This window comes from Podarcis pityusensis (assembly GCF_964106645.2).
Source record: "Podarcis pityusensis genome assembly, chromosome: 9".
Classification (NCBI taxonomy): Eukaryota; Metazoa; Chordata; class Lepidosauria; order Squamata; family Lacertidae; genus Podarcis; species Podarcis pityusensis.
This window is the reverse complement of record NC_138034.1, coordinates 56,610,197-56,627,175: the sequence shown is the minus strand read 5'-3', so window position 1 is coordinate 56,627,175 and position 16,979 is coordinate 56,610,197. Positions and strand designations below refer to the sequence as shown.

The 16,979-nt window shown below is 39.9% G+C and overlaps 1 protein-coding gene across 4 annotated transcripts in view; it reads right to left on the bottom strand.

Moving 5' to 3' along the window:
- Nucleotides 1-16,979, bottom strand: part of PPP3CA (protein phosphatase 3 catalytic subunit alpha) — a 182,757-nt gene that overhangs the window by 19,148 nt on the left and 146,630 nt on the right. For all 4 annotated transcript variants that reach the window (XM_081020323.1, XM_081020325.1, XM_081020324.1 and 1 more), the window contains exons 7-10: nucleotides 16,083-16,160; nucleotides 11,318-11,412; nucleotides 4,971-5,096; nucleotides 1,371-1,445 (exon numbers count right to left, since the gene is read on the bottom strand). In XM_081020323.1, coding sequence (XP_080876449.1) covers nucleotides 1,371-1,445; nucleotides 4,971-5,096; nucleotides 11,318-11,412; nucleotides 16,083-16,160 — 374 coding nt within the window. The remainder of the gene's footprint in view (nucleotides 1-1,370; nucleotides 1,446-4,970; nucleotides 5,097-11,317; nucleotides 11,413-16,082; nucleotides 16,161-16,979) is intronic.

The window sequence follows — 16,979 nt, the reverse complement described above, 5'->3', positions numbered from 1 at the left end:
TTGCCTCAGAAATAAAATGAATATGTAGGCAGAAACACTAGGAACTGCCCCAAGTTTATTTACTTTGATCAAGTTTGAAGATTTCATTAATAAGAGACATAGTGATTGAAGACACAGAAGACCCCAAACTGGCCTCTTTATGTTGGCAAAGCCACCATTCTCTCAAACAGCTGAACTGATCTATCTGTTCAAACAATGGAGTTTGGTGGGAGAGGGGAATCAGTCATTAGAACAATACAGTCTTCCATAACTACTGAGTCATCTTGAAAGACTTATAAAGCGCTAGCCCATAAAACAATCCCGAAGCTCCAGTTAGTGCAATATGCTGAAGGTTGTAACTCTCAAGGTTGGGAATGCCATGCCAAAACAAAATCTAGCAGCTATGCATGTTAAATACACACACTCCATGGTGTCTATCTTGTCTTCCTTGGAAAAACCATGATCAAACTCTCAGTTTACTGGGAGTAGAGTTAAATCTCTAAACACAAGTTTTTTCACACCAGTTTGCCAGGAGATGTCCAGCACCATGTGGATCCCCTTTCCAGAGCTCTCAGCAACTTTAAAATAAGGCAAGAAACAGCTGGAGCTCTTCACACTGTTCGTTAGATGCTCCTGCTAATTCCTTGCCTTCTTCATAATGTAGCACAAATGCGAAAAACCACCCTATTCCCCAGACTCTCTGTACATGACAGAGGACTCAGGGAGGAGCAAGTTGTGATAAGCTTTAGGAGACACTCATGTTTATCACAGAGGGCATTCACAGTGATCAGAGATGATGGTTGGCTAAGGAGCCAAGCCAAGATTTTTGGATTGTCTAAAATTGTATTTTGCTGGGGTGTGTGGAATTCCTAATGATCTATTTGTTTTGGACATGGAAGAACAATGGTCTCATCATGGACCTGTTGTTTCTGAAGCAGGGAGGACCTTAACTTCAAGTTCAACTGCCACCCTATGGCTGGCCTCTAACGTAAGAACTTTGTAATAACTAACAAGACAAATATCCTTCTATTATCAGGCAAAGGGAAAACCAACTTTCACATTCTGTTCATATAAATGACTGGGCCCATTCTGCACAGGCTTCTGGGCATAGAGAAGATATTTTTTGGAATTGTGTGCCTTTTTGATTTGAAGAGGAGCAAAAGAAGAGAAGGATATATTTTTCATTCTTTTCCAACAAACCATGCATAAAAGCAAACATACCGTTGTCTAGCAGGAACACTGTCTTGGGCAGCTTGGAAGAACTTAACTGTAGTCCAGAGAGTTCCTCCCATAGCCCACCCTATGACTTGCCTTGAGATTAATAAAGACGGTTTTCAGGCACAAACGTTAATTGGAACACACCACTTGAGCAGAAGACACAAGGCGCTTACCATCAAAGCCATCTTCCTCTGTTCCGAGTTCATCATCTGAGCAAATGTTCAGCACGTTGACCAGCATCTCTGTCACTGCAAAGAAAACCACATGGAAGATGTGTGAGAGATGGAGATACCTGATGTGTCCGACAAGAAAGCTGCTAGTGTAGTGGAGTTAATGACGGTCACAGCACAAACAACACTTTGCATAGCCAATAGCATCGGACTTTTGATGCTATTTGTGTAAATATGCAGAGTGAGGTCGAAGATCTCATGTGGTTAATAAGGGATAATTGGTACTGTCCACTGCCAAAACTGAAGGTTCACTGCACAAGTAAGTTCCTGTTTTTAAATATACAGACGTTCATCCCTCCCTTTTGGTGCCTGAACTACAAACGGAAAGCCTAGTGTCTTTTCCTCAGAAGTCTGGTTTGTTGGCTCAACGTGAACAGTTTAGGTCAGGCTTTCTACAGTCCCCACTGAAGGTTTGTTACTCATTCCTCTCACTTTCTCTCATGTACTAGGCACAAGGCTTAGGTTATTGGGTGCTGCTAGTGACAAAAAAGAAGATATTTTAGCTAAGTACCCAGCAATGCTTAAACAGCGAAAGAAGGCATTTCTGTCTAAATGAATGCTTCAAAGAAAAAAGCAAAACCTAGCACTAGGTGGTTGTTAATGCAAGCTGATAGCGTCTTTCTAAGGTCAGGAGACTTCTGCACCAGCACACCCTGGATTTTGCTGAAAAAGCAGTTCTGTTTAAGCCATTTTGTTGAACTTGGAGGTTAGCCTAAAATACATTTCCCAAATTGTAATGTATTTGGAGCACATGGTAATGTCGGCTTTCCAAAGCTTTCCATCCTCTTAGGACTGTTTCACATACTATGCAGCAACAAACTTGGCTTTGCTACCAATGGTTGTACTCAGAGTAGGTCCACTGATATTACTGACCATGAACAACTTATGTCCATTAATTTCAATGTGTCTGCTATGAGTAAACTTCAGCTGTATACAACCCCCAGGGTACATTCAACAGGAAATTGCCGTTTGTTCCATTTCCCTGATCAGTGGGTCTGCATGACACAACCATTTTCAATTATCTGCCATATTGACAAATCACATTTTTAGGTGCACAATTAGATGTATACCTAAAACAAACATGTTTATAGCAAATATGCTATGACAGACGGAATGGTAAGGGAAAATTGAATAGCTTCTCTACAAAGAAAGCATAATTAAAACTTCTGTCAGAACCAACTTTGAAAATTCTGGGGAAGGACTGGATTTTAGCTTCTATTTTTTAAAATAGAAGCTAAACAGCAAATTGGGTTATAACTGAAATATTGCAAAAAAGGGGGGGGCTACTGGGAAAGCACTATGTAAGTTAGAGCTTGCTTGTGAAGCAAACCCCCCCTCTGCAATAATTAATTCACAATAAGGACAACAAATAATCTTGTTGCACCTTAATAATGGTGGACATTATGCAGATTACATTATGAATCATATTTTTATGTAAGGGGTTTTTGTTTTGTTTTAACCACCCTGAACTATTTAGAATCAACAACCATGTTGGCCATCTCACTGCTCACCTAACTCTAGAATGCTTATGAACAAGTTAAAAAGCACAGATACCAAATATTGTTCCTTGCAGACTTCATTCTCTAGACCCCTCCATTCATAGAATTGCCCATTTATTTCTACTCTTTGCTTCCTCTACATAACCAGTTCCTGATCCACAAGAGGACCACTCTTATTTCATGACTGCTAAGCTTACTCAGGAATATTTGGTGAGGTACACTGTCAAAAGCTTTTTGAAAGTCCAAGTGCGCAACAGTAACTAGATCACCTCTATCTATATGGTTGTTGGCACTTGCCCTTTCAGAAGCCATGCTGATTCTGCTTCAGCAAAGCTTGTTCTTCTATAGGCTTGGTGATTTTATCTTTAGCAATACATTTTACCAGTGCTTTTTTTCAAAAAAAAAAAATGTTTAGGGTACTCTCATTTTGACTCAAGGAAATCACCATTTTATAGTTCAAAGCGGGGGAAATAAATACAGTAAATGGACAAAAGTACAAAGATTCACAAAATGTTTAGGGGTATGCGTATCCCTGTGTTCCCCTGGAAAAAAAGCACTACTTTCTACCATTTGGATAAGGCTTCAATATTTTGAAAGAAGCTTTCTTGCCTCTAATGGCTTCTTTGACTGCTCATTAACCACACGGGCATCTTCTTGGCCCTTATGGTACTTTTCCTGTTTTGCCGTACAGACACCAGCTAAGCTTCTGAGATTGTGATTTTCAAAAAACCCCAACTCCCAAGCATAGCTAGAATGACACTCAAGGCACACAGGATCTAAATTCCTACCGTTCCATCCTAAAAGGCATTCTGTATGTCCCCCACCTTTGTGAGGGTTTTGGAAACACAAGTTGTGCTTTTTCCTTGAGTAGAAAGTAACCACAAGCCACTGTTGTTCTGCTCAACGTCATGCAAGTCAGTTTAAAATCAGTATCAATAAAAGCCGACCCAACCTCTTGAAACAGCAGAAAGTGACAAAACACAAACTAGGGTTTGTGGCATACGTCCGAAATTTCCTGGACATAGCTAGCATTCGGCCCTTGCAAACAGAGTCCAGGCGGAAATCGCTGAAATGTACAGGAAAATCTGGATGTATGGCAGCCCATGTCGGAAGTGTAGATTTTGGAGAATTTCATTAAAAATAGCTCAACATCTTTTGTGTCTGAATTTTGACTTTTTGAAATATGGCAACCCAAACCATGAACAGAGGTGGGGAAAAGTAGGAAACTGGTGCCAAAAGCTACAAAGTGAGATGGTCCAGTAGGTTTTGCTGGGAAATGAATTTCAAAGGTGTGGAACCACCACAAGAACATCCTTGAACCATTCACTAATTGTTTTAATTTGTGCATATGTGAGATCTGGAGAGTGGGTCTCTTCAAGCCGTGGGGTTAGGAAGCAGGAATTCCAAACCAAAAGCTGTGAGTCATTCTTTCAGTTTTTGAGAAAGTTTGAGATCTGATATCTTATTTTTAAAAATTTAATAATGTCTAATTTATGTATGACACCTCCTATAATTATCTGCTCTATCTCTATTTACATTAAAAGCAAAAATGACTGCACTATAGCAGCTTTAAGTAAAAACAGATTCTCCCAAGCTATGCGGATTTCTTACATCTTAGACTCTTGCATTGGGGGAAGTTGTATAGGAGAAGTGATGGAAGAAAGCAAGAGCCTCAATTTGAGAAACACTGACATAAAGGCCTGCTGTAAAGAGGCCAGAAAAATAACGATGCTAAACCTTTTCACCAGTCTCTGATAACTCATCCGCTCAGAAAATTGAATGAATTTCAAAGGAAGTGTACACCACCACAATAAATAAAAATCACTTTTGCTGTTAAGAAAAGGTTGGGAACAAAAAGAACTTCTGCTGATCATACTGCAGACCTCAGCACATCATAAAAAAGGTTTTCTCCCTTAAGGCACATTTCTTAGGCCTCAGAATATCTTGTGCATCAAGGTGTGACAGGTCCCTTTTAGTGAACAGCCCATTCCCCTCATCCTAGTCCACAGAGAAACTGTTTTCGTGAAGAAAGGAAGTTACTTACCTTTCTCTCCAACAAATGGCAAAGACCATGTAAAAACATCCATGAAATTTGGAAGCCAGTAGGGATGTGGAGAACAATTAAACTGTCTGATATTCATAACGTTGTTCTCATATTTCAATACTGCAGCTATAAAAGAAAGAAGTCATTTGTTACTATCATATACCTGGGGCCTGATCCTCCATCATGGATGGTAAACTTGTGACGAAAGTGAGGAGTGAGACCCTGTCAGCGTATAACATATATCATGCTCAGGAATCTGTAACAAATGGCTGCCCATTTGTTATTGACTGGGCCACATTCAAAGTGCTGCTATTAGTATATAAAGCCCTCATCAGCTTGGGATCAGTTTATTTGAAGGATCACTTCATTTCATAACTGTCCACTTAGATATGTGAAACTGGCATTTTTACGTGTGTCACATATTATTTTTTGCACTTGTAAGAAATTAGTCTTTTAACAGCACCTACCTTTTCAAACTCCCTGACAATTGATATTGGACAAGAACCTTCACTGTTTTGTTTTCAGTGCCTGCTAAAAAGAACAACCCCAAATTGTTCCAGAAAACCTGGTAACTTTGACACACAATTTTAGTAGGTATAAGTGTTTTAAAGTTGATGGTTGTTTATAAGTTATGTAACTTGTGTTTAATAATTGTTTTTTATTTGTGTTTTAAATGAATATTTCTGACTGTCTTGTAAACTACTTAGTTCTTTTGTTCTAGCAGCTACTTCTTAGGGAGGGATGAATCCACCTACTTCTGGTCCGTGTCCACTTTGTATATGTTCATTGAAATGTCTGCCCTAACTTTTTCCACATCAATCTGAATGGGTTTTAAAAAACAAAACAAAAACCTACACAAAAATGTGCAATATTTTGAACGTTGCACTTTCAAAACTTTTGCATGCACTTTATCCAAAAATATAATAAAAGGAAGAGAAATGTGAAAATTGAATGAAAACTACATTCTGTTCTGCATGTTAGTGTGGGAAGCAAATTAGGTTGGTTCATTTAAAAATGCGGCCTGGATGAAATCCTTGAGAATCCATTTTGCTTCCTTGCTATGGGCCATTGCACAGCTACTTATTTATAAAGGTGGAATGTCATTTTGTAATTGTGTAGGCTACTTCACCAGAAGCTCATTTACTGAAAATTGGGGGATTGTACAGTGGACATGCATGAACTCAGTTCACCAACCAATTTAACTTAACCAATTTAACTTAATTAATGAACAGCTTCCAGATTGAATTTATGCCTTGTACCAGCTAATATAATTTCAACAGAAAAGAGAATTCACGACTGAGGTGGTGGGCGATTCATTATACATTCTCAAACATTTTTTGTAAAAAGTAGCCTCAGGAGAGACTTAACTGGGTTGCGCTAAGAGCTGCAGGAGGAGATGTACAACATTTTCCCAGTACTGTTTCTCCTGTGTAAATCATCCTTCAAAGATGCTATTTACCCATGCAAGCAACATATGGGTACCTGTCAAGTGGAATTCTAACCTCTAACGAAGAAGCTGGGCCCTCACAGATGATAGGCGACACACAATTTGAAATTATGTCAAATTGTGGGTTGTTGTTGGCCATCATCTTGTGTTAAGCACCCAGGTCAAGAAGCAAAACAAATATATGGCCAACGCATCCTCCATTAGTTATGGAACTACTATTAATGTGCATGTGTGTGTGTGTTTATATTACAGTGTGTGTGTATTTATATAAAAAAGTTACTTTTCTAAATATTTCTATTGTTTTCTCTTAACCTAACACAAGTACAGTGGTACCTCAAACGCTTGGTTCCCAAATGCTGAAAACTCGGAAGTAAGTGTTTTGGTTTTCGAATGTTTTTCGGAAGTCGAACGTGTGGTGCAGCTGTTGGCTATTGTTTCCGGGGCGCCTGCACCAACCAGAATCTGCGCCTTGGTTTTTGAACATTTCAGAAGTCAAACGGACTTCCAGAATGGATTAAGTTTGCCAGTTTTGTTTTTGCTATTTATTTTGCGTTTTTGTTTCTGAGGCTTTTTCAGTTAATTTGTTTTTGTGACAGTGTGGAACCCAGTTCAGCTACTGATTGATTGTGTGACTGCGGAAATGGATAAAAGCCCCCCCCATCCAAACAATGACTATCATCAGTGCAGGTGAGAAATTTTTTATTTTTATCATCTGGAATACTGTTTTATTTAATTTATTGTCTAGTACATTGATTATTGCTTTCATTTTTGATCAATGGTCTCGTTAGATAGTAAAATTCATGTTAAACTGGTGTTTTAGGGGTACTTTTTAAAAGTCTGGAACAGATTAATCCATTTTTAATTACTTTCTATGGGAAAGCGTGCCTTGGTTTTGGAATGCTTTGGTTTTGGAACAGACTTCCAGAACGGATTAAGTTTGAAAACCAAGGTACCACTGTAAAGGGTTAAATATTGGGACCCCAAGATCAGAACAGCTAGGTAGTCCCCCTGCCCCACCCCTGAAATTCCACTCCTGCTAGATGTCACCATGTACCCCTTAGAGCCAAAAGTATGTGAGATCAGGGAAATGATCTGATCTCACCAGCTCTAAAGTTCTGTTCAGCTAAGGATTTTGTTGTAATCTTAGATTCCAACCACATCTTCGCACTTACATCCCCCTACTCACAGCGTGAACCACCAAGATCTCTGCTGTGCTTGTGAAGGAGATATAAAAAGAATGGAACATATGCTGTTTTTTGACCTTCCCTTTAACATTATGTTATTTTAGGACAGATACATAGGCTCTGATTTCTAGAAAAGACAAAAATGCTTTGCCGTTCTCTTATATGCAAAGTATAAGTTAGCCAGTAATTTCAATGTGACCTCTCTTATTTACTTCTGGTCACCTTTCGTTTCTAGCATATACAGTGGTACCTCAGGTTACATACGCTTCAGGTTACATACGCTTCAGGTTACACACTCAGCTAACCCAGAAATAGTGCTTCAGGTTAAGAACTTTGCTTCAGGATAAGAACAGAAATCAGGCTCCGGCAGCGCAGCGGCAGCTAAAGTGCTTCAGCTAAAGTGGTGCTTCAGGTTAAGAACAGTTTCAGGTTAAGAATAGACCTCTGGAACGAATTAAGTACTTAACCCGAGGTACCACTGTATAATACTCAAAAGGAAGATATTTCTCAGCACGAACCCTGGGCCTTGTTCACCTGTCACACTAAATCAAACCACGTCTTAGTGCCAAAGTGCAGATTCTGGGAGACAAGGTTGTGGATGCTTAGCGAGTCCCCTATCATTCTGCTGCTGTGCTAAGCCATGTGTTGTCCAAAGCTGGTGTGTGTAGTTTATATATCTACAGACTAAACAAGAGGCGCAAGCGAGGTTCATTCAGCTTGAGGCTTGCTTGGGCATGATCTTGGATTTCGACAACATGCTAAGCCAATCCATGACTTAGCTCAGTGTAGTATAGCAGCAAAACAACTGGGCAAAACACAGCTTGGCTGTTCATGTGAACACGTGATTTGGCTTAGTATGGAAGGGTAAGTAAAATGAATTACTGCTATCACTGATGCCAAAATGAAAAACACAGCTATTTTATGAAATATTTATAGGGGGCCCTAAAATCCTTCTACTGGTCAAGTTCCCTCATATGGCTGAAACATTAAAACTAATACTTATAATTTATGAAACCTAATACGATACATTTGAAAAAAGCAGTTCTAGAAAGAAGGTTCTAAAAAATCATGCCCCCACCGAAAGAGCAGTTGGCTAAAACATAAATGTTTTTAGGATCTATTTTTTTAAAGTGATAAAATGAATAATTCATCCAGAGAATCTAAAAGCTACTTTAACTTACATCACATCAATAATTTATGCTGCTGATATTGCTCTCAAATATAAGTAACTTTAAAACAACTATTCAAACTGCTTTTCAAAAAAGCTATCTTTATTTTAAAGGCTGGGAGCAGGGCAGGGGGAAAGTACCCTAGCCATTATTCAAAAAAGCAAAAGGAAAACATGCTTTATAACCGATCGATGTTAAAAGAAACTCCAAAAAAAAAAATTAACTGAAACCAAAGCACAGATTAAATGGGAGAGTTTGGTTCTGCATGTGCTTTCAGTAGCCTTGTGCTGCCATATCTATATTGTTTAAGGATTGCCAATTTTCAAATATTGTACAAAAGATAATTATGCTGCCCATTAAGCTTTCAGAGAAAAATATATCAGCACTTCCTAGAATTACTTTTTACTATTATCAAATGCAACTGCGTGACTTGATTGCTTTCTGTATTCTGTAGTGGGAGTGAAGCTCTAGCTGTAGGCAGAAACTGATAATCATTCTAGCACTGTTCACCTGCTCTTGGAAACCCTAATCATCTGCAATGGGGATCTCCCAGCACTGACTGACTGAAGGCCTGAAAGTTGACTATGGATACCTCTATATGGCAGTTGTTGGCACACACAGTTTAGTGCTTCTAAATCGTGAGACTTATCCTTGTGGGACTGGAGAATCTCAGGTCACTGTCCTCTTGGGACCCTGTTAGGATTCTGTTAGCTGATGCAGTACTGCTTCCTCATGCAACTGAGGCTGCAACCCTGTGCATTGTTTCTTGCGGATAACTTTCATTAGACTCAGTAACTCTTCCAAGTTAACATGCAATGGGCTGGACTGAACATCTGTCTTTGTGTGCATGCATTAAGCAATTCAGGTTGACTGTTCAGGCCATCTGTGGTTTGCACTTGCATTTTCAACACTTGAGGACCCAAGTATGAATTAGTGACTTGTATCTGCAAACCAGCAATCAGAGATTACATACCTGTGGATGCATACAAACCATACATTTAAAGCACCTCCTCCACCGCCCACTGCCAAAAAGAATCCTGGAAACTGTTGATTTGCTTTTCATAAATATAATTCACAGCATCCTTTACAAGCTATAGTTCCCAGGATTCAGGGGAAATTTTTTTTGGGGGGAGGGGGAGTGCTTTAAATGTACCTTAAATGTATATGCAGCCCTCAGTAGATCTTTTGTAACTCCCGCAAACAACGCTGAAAAACACAATGCTTTTCAGTGAAGTCAATTCGTTGAACTATAAATTATCACACGATAATGTAATGAATGTGGGACGCGGGTGGTGCTGTGGGTTAAAACACACAGCCTAGGACTTGCTGATCAGAATGTCGGCAGTTTGAATCCCCGCGATGGGGTGAGCTCCCGTTGCTTGGTCCCTGCTCCTGCCAACCTAGCAGTTCGAAATCACATCAAAGTGCAAGTAGATAAATAGGTACTGCTCCGGCGGGAAGGTAAACGGCATTTCCGTACGCTGCTCTGGTTTGCCAGAAGCGGCTTAGTCATGCTGGCCACATGACCCAGAAGCTGTCTGTGGACAAAACACCAGCTCCTTCAGCCAATAAAGCGAGATGAGCGCCGCAACCCTAGAGTCGGTCATGACTGGACCTAATGGTCAGGGGTCCCTTTACCTTTACCTTTAATGTAATGAATGATGCATAGGCCTATGTGAAACAAGCCAGAATTTCAATGGCTTTTTGAAATTCAATGTTCTTCCAGTTTTAAAATAGGGGGTGGGGGACTTCAGACCTGGAGCCAAATGTGGCCAACCCAGATCTGCTTGACCTGCAGGTTAAACCTCCTCAACTATATCAGCTCTCCCCATACCACGCCTTTCACTAGTCTGTGCCCTCCCTGAGTGTATCTGCCTGCATGGGCTGTATCCTTGAAAACTGATAATGACTCTCTGTTGCCTGATTGGAGGTAGAAGTGTGTATAGAAACCAGACTACAGTACAAAGGTTAAATTTACATTCATTACTCTGTTCACTTTTACCGCTGGTCCTGCCCACCACTGATAGGTGGCCCCTGGAAAGTTGCACAGAAGGCAAAGTGGCCCCTAGGCTGAAAAAGGTTCCCTGCCCTTTCTTTAAAGTAATCTAAAGAGCACTGCAAGACACAGTGGGAAAATATTTGAATATTTGTGATTTTAAGTTGTTATAAACTATTATTAATATTGAGCTTTAATGTTTAATGACCCACCTCTGGGACCTTATGGTGAAGGGCAGGTAATTAATAATGACCATGATAATAACAGTAACTACTACTACAATAACAATAATAATAATAATAATAATATAGCTTTAGTTTTTGAAATCTGTCTTCATACATCGTGAAAATTTACAACTTACAGATAGGAAAAGCCTCCCCTCATAGGGAGTTAATCCACAAATCCATTTACTTAATACAAGAACTGTGTAATAAGAATTGACCTTGAACTAAAGGGAAGTTTAAAAAACACACAATTGAGGTAGAATAATGGAAGAGGAAATCAGTAAGTTAAAGCAAAGCTAAGTTTGCAGGGGCAAGAAGTGCTCTTACCTTTGTTATTGTATACATCTAGATAGTTTGGTGCTGAGAAAATTGTAATTAATGAAGGGAAACCTGTTGTCTGGCTTTTCCTGTACATACGATACCTGTAACAAATGGCATAAGTAACCTTATTAGTACCATAAATTTCTCGCCAAGTTGTGTTGATTTATATCTTGTCACAGATACAGTCACATAAATGCACGTTGCACGTATTTCACAGAGACTTGTATGTGCATCATCGCGATTATTTTAGCGAAGTTGAGTACGTACTGGACCGACTACAGACTTACAGGTAATTAAGAAGTCAATGGGAAAAGTTTGTGGACAACTTTTGTTGGGTTCATTTGTGTTTTGGACAGGCATAGGTCTTTCTCCAGGAAAATGATGAGTTAGAACGAAGGACTGACTGAGCATGTGCAGCTTTATGAGTCTGCTTGGGCACCATAAGCTGCTTTCGGGTCCTTCTCTCCAACTCTGAGAAGCAATCTGTGGTGCACTATGGACTAGGGGAGTGAAGCATGCTTTAAAATAGCCAGCTCTCCAAATAAAAAGAAACAATGTGGTGTATCCAAAGACTACGCTTGGAAGGCTGCTTGCACAAGAATTTTTCTCTATCCCATGGTCCCTGCATGTCCTAAAGTCTCTCAGAAGGGCTGGACAACGTTCCTTAATTATTTAATACATCCTAGGCCAACAACTACCAGATTTTTAGAAGACATCTGAAGGCAGCCCTGTTTAGGGAAGCTTTAAATGTTTGATGTATTACAGTATTTTAATATTTCTTGGAAGCTGCCCAGAGTGGCTGGGGAAGCCCAGCCAGATGGGCGGGGTATAAATAATAAATTATTATTATTATTATTATTATTATTATTATGCCGAGACATGTGTTGCTGTACTAGGAGGTAGGAATTACCCCAAACTGAGCAGAGGAATCTTGCCATTTTGAAACCCTGATCCAAGCCAATGTGTATCTGGACCTACAAAAAACAAAACACACACACCCCACCCCGGTATTTTGTGCACAAAATATATTTATTTATTTATTTATTTATTTACGGCTATTAGCCCATAAATACAAAATATATAAGGTTCTGCTACCGACATCAAAGTACTCAAACCTTAAAAAATAGTGTGTGGGGATGTGGGCCACAAAATATTCTGATATACGCTCAGTTTTTCTCTCGACACATTTACACTTGCTTGTGGTGACAAAAATGTTACCGTCTCAGCGGGCCTATATTTAGTCAGTCAGCAATGAAAATGAAAAACCCCAGAATTTTGGAATCAAACCAACAAAAATGATATTTTCTCCCTAGCAAGAGGCAAAGCAAGGATCAGCAACAGCATTTTAGTTCCCTGACTTATATAAAATCTCTATAACTCTTGGCAACAAAATGGAGAAAAAGAAAAAGAACAGTATGCTACCACTTCTACTCTAATTGCATATTGAAGTTCTGTAGCAATATCTGGCTTTCTGTACACCAACAGCAAAAACAAAACTTGAGGAATTTGGGGTACATCAATAAGGATACTGAGAGTATTTTACAGGTATGTGTACTACAGCCATCTGCAATAGTCCAGGTGGGTCTCCCAGGTTGTCTCTTTGTTTATAACAGCAGCCTGATGCACCCTGTGGCAAACCAATTTTGGAATACAGGGAAGTTTCAAAGGCAGCTGGCAATCTTGGGAGCTGCTTAAAGTGGGGAGGGAATTCCTAGGGTCACTAAGATCTCTGGTATAAATATCCTTGTTATTTTGTCATGTAGCCGCAATAATATTATGTTCAGGGTGTCCTTTTGCACAGTTCAAATTTGTTAGTCTTCACCCAAGGAAATTCTTCAACCAAGGAAATTACCCAGCATCAATGGTTGCTCTGACCATCCTGGAAAGAGTAGTAATCAACTTGTACCACCATCATCATTGCAACTTATTAATAGCCTTCAGAAGAGCTTCAGTTATATGGATCCCAACCTACCAGGCTACATTCATGGTATTGGCACCAACATATAAGGCCCTATACAGCTCAGGAGCAGGTTACTTGAGAGACCACCATATCATTTATATACCCAGCAGGTCACCGAGGTCTGCAGGAGAACTTCTCCTACAAGTTCCAAGGATATCAGGAGTCCATTCCACAGTAATTTGGAGCAAGGATTTTAGTGTGATTCCTCCTGTTCTATGGAACAGCATTCCACAGAAATATAACAGGCCCCCGCTCTCTGTGATTTCTGGATGAAATTTTAGTTCTAACAAGCTTTCCTAGATGGATGAATAGGTCTCTGGGTGACGTTTGATCAGTCAAGCACTCTCAGTCTGACCCACCCCACAGAGCTGTTGTGAGGACAAAATGGGGTCAGACATCACATGTATGCTGGTTTGAGCTCCTGGGAGGACAGGTTGCATATGAATGTAAGAAAAAAGGAAGGAAGGAAGGAAGGAAGGAAGGAAGGAAGGAAGGAAGGGAAAGAAGAATAGTGTTCTGGATTTTTTTTGGGTTTCTTGATGGGAAATAATGGCTGACCAACTTCATTTAAAGTTGCAGTTTGAATGGAATGCTGGGTGAATTTCAGGAAGTATAGGAAACAATCAATTGATGCATGTTCAATATGCACACGCACATTGCCCTGTACCTGGAAATTACCCCAAAATGTCACAAAAACACCACAGAGATCAGATGTGGAGGGTCTCCATATCTAGGTATATTTAGTGCAAAAAACAAGAGAAGGCTTTTTCTCCTAGAACCATCTGCCCTGGAGGTAGGGATGAATTGATCCGCTAGTTTGGGTTTCTCCTAGTTTCTCATTTTACCAATCTGAAGTCGAGTTCTCCACATTTGTGCACTAGTTTGTATTTTGTCAAAATAAATCTTTACAATAATATGTCATCATTTTAGTGTAGATCCCTCACGTTTCCATATTCAATTTTGCCAAATATACACATTTTTTGTACTGTATGCCATTTCCCCTAATAAAATGCATGTTGTATGCTATTTTCTTCATGCACACTTAACCCTGATATACACATTTATGTATATACTGTTTGTTTGCTTGGAGAATTACATTGCATTAAGATGTGGACCGAATGAAATCTCTTCTCCATTCTCCACCCCCATCGTTCAGCCCAGACACTGAGATCCAGCACCGAGGGCCTTCTGGTGGTTGCCTCATTGCGAGAAGTGAGGTTACAGGGAACCAGACAGAGGGCCTTCTCGGTAGTGGCGACCAATGTGAAGGAAATAAGCAGCTATTTTCTCTTTAAAAGACACCTGAAGGCAGCCCTGTTTAGGGCAGTTTTTAATATTTGATGCTGTTTTGTTTTTAACACTCGATTGGAAGCCGCCCAGAGTGGCTAGGGAAACTCAGCCAGATGGGCGGGGTATAACTAATAATATTATTATTATTATTATTATTATTATTATTATTATTATTATAATACAGGAAGAAGAAGAAGAGTTTGGATTTGATATCCCGCTTTATCACTACCCGAAGGAGTCTCAAAGCGGCTACCATTCTCCTTTCCCTTCCTCCCCCACAACAAACACTCTTTGAGGTGAGTGGGGCTGAGAGACTTCAAAGAAGTGTGACTGGCCCAAGGTCACCCAGCAGCTGCATGTGGAGGAGCGGAGACACGAACCCGGTTCACCAGATTATGAGTCTACCGCTCTTAACCACTACACCACACTGGCTCTTACAGGAGATCTAGTTAGCACCCTGTTTATGGTTTTGTTTTGTTTTCATGCCACAGGCTCGTTTTCTTCAGTAGATATTTTTAAAATGATCTCACTAATACTTTTTTCAAATAAAATAAAATGCTGCTCTACATTTTACCAATTTGGTCTTTCATACTTCTGGAACTTTTTTGGCTGATGGGTGCTTTAAAAAATTTTTTTATACAGTATTGTTAGCTGCTTTGAGCACCCTTGGAAGAAAAGACAGAGTACAAATTTATGAAAACAGAGTATAATATATGGCACACATAACTAGATGAAATGAGGATACCATGCTACTTAAATGGGGAAGACCTTGTAATACATTCATAAATTATGGCTCTTCTATCTGAGTGTCAATAATTTATATTCCTTCCATCTGTGCTTGTGTAAAAAGTATTGGTACTTTAGCCATTAGGATGAGCAAAGTGGAAGCACAGAGTGGCACTTCCTTCCAGTGACCTAGAAAATATATTCCTATTTCAAACTGTGCCTCTCCAAAGAGCCCTGCAGGTTCAGAAAGTTAACAAGCTGTAAAGAGCTGATATATATGCTCCTGCTGTTTATCAGCTGAGCAAGGGAAAGCCCTTGTTCTAATTATATCATCACAGTATACTTTAATTTGAGCAGAGGGCCACCCAAACCGCTTTGAGTGCCAGAACTGTGCACCCTGGAATATTTTAAAAATTAGAAGTGTATCTGAACCCTTGTAGGGGGCACGTCTTGCACCAGCAGGAAACCATGTTAGAATTTGGGAGGAAGAATTCTAGGTAAGATATAGGGGTTTGGATGTTACACCATTTTAAAGAGGCTAAACGTCTCCCACTTGTTTCTCCATCTGCTAGAGAGCCAGGGTTCCAGGATGTGGTCAAGATTCCCTAGAAACACATCGAAAGGAAAAGCAACATACCCTGAAAAGTCAATATTCAACTGTTTTTAAACACCAGTCCTTTCCCTTTTACATTCTGAAAGATACCGAACAAGCACTTCACCTTAGCAATGTAAGAAATGTACAGATGGCAACATGCCGGAAAATAATTTATTCAAAAAACAAGGAAAGTCACTCACCCGGCATCCTGGGCTTCATGGGCTCGGAGTATAGATAATAAGTTATTGTGCTGTAGGAAGTCACAAACAGCAGGGTAACTGTTGGGGCAGGAAAAGAAGCATGTTTTAATAAAACAAAAACAAAAACAGAGAAGGTGCCTTAGCCTCAGACACTCACAAATACATAAATATACAGTATACATAAACTTAAATGTTACTGAGTTCAATGGAAAGCAGCACTGAAAAAAAGGATATCACTGTATCCCCTACTAGTCAAAAATGTAAGCTGCAAGTTAACTCCAGGAGTCACTGGCCAATTTTAGACACAATGGAAGGCCAGGGTTTCCTGCTGTATGAATGAGCCACATTCTTGCACACTCAATCTCTACCGTTTGTTTTGCATCTCAAAAAGGGGAGATTGGCTTTAAATTCCCCTTACTTCTCTGGTGTGCCCCAACTCGGAGAACTGTGGTTTGTGAAAATCATGGCTCAAACAAGGCTAAGGCTGCTTAAACTGTGGTTTAAACCAACCAGTTATCCAAGTTGAAAGGACACTGTGCTTAGAACTGGAAGTAGATTGCTTCGGGTCTTCCTTCCCTGCCCCTGATGCACCTCCTTGGGGAATATGGTTGGTCACTGTGTGAAGCCCAGAACAGGACGTTTGCTATCGTCAAACATGGATTCCATGGATTCAGAAGCCCCATCCTCCCTTCAACAAATTCAGAAATTAGATTCCAAGTAGCTGCATTTCAATTCAGTTTAAGTGATTTGAGGTTTGCTGTAGCTGTTTCCCAACTTTATTCACTCTACAAAGATGCTGGTGCCTTTAGAGAAAAAGTTAGGAAAAGGAGGATCAGCCTTCTATTTCTGTCTCAATACCAATGTGAATGCACTTAGCAGCTACTTAATTCTCCGTGG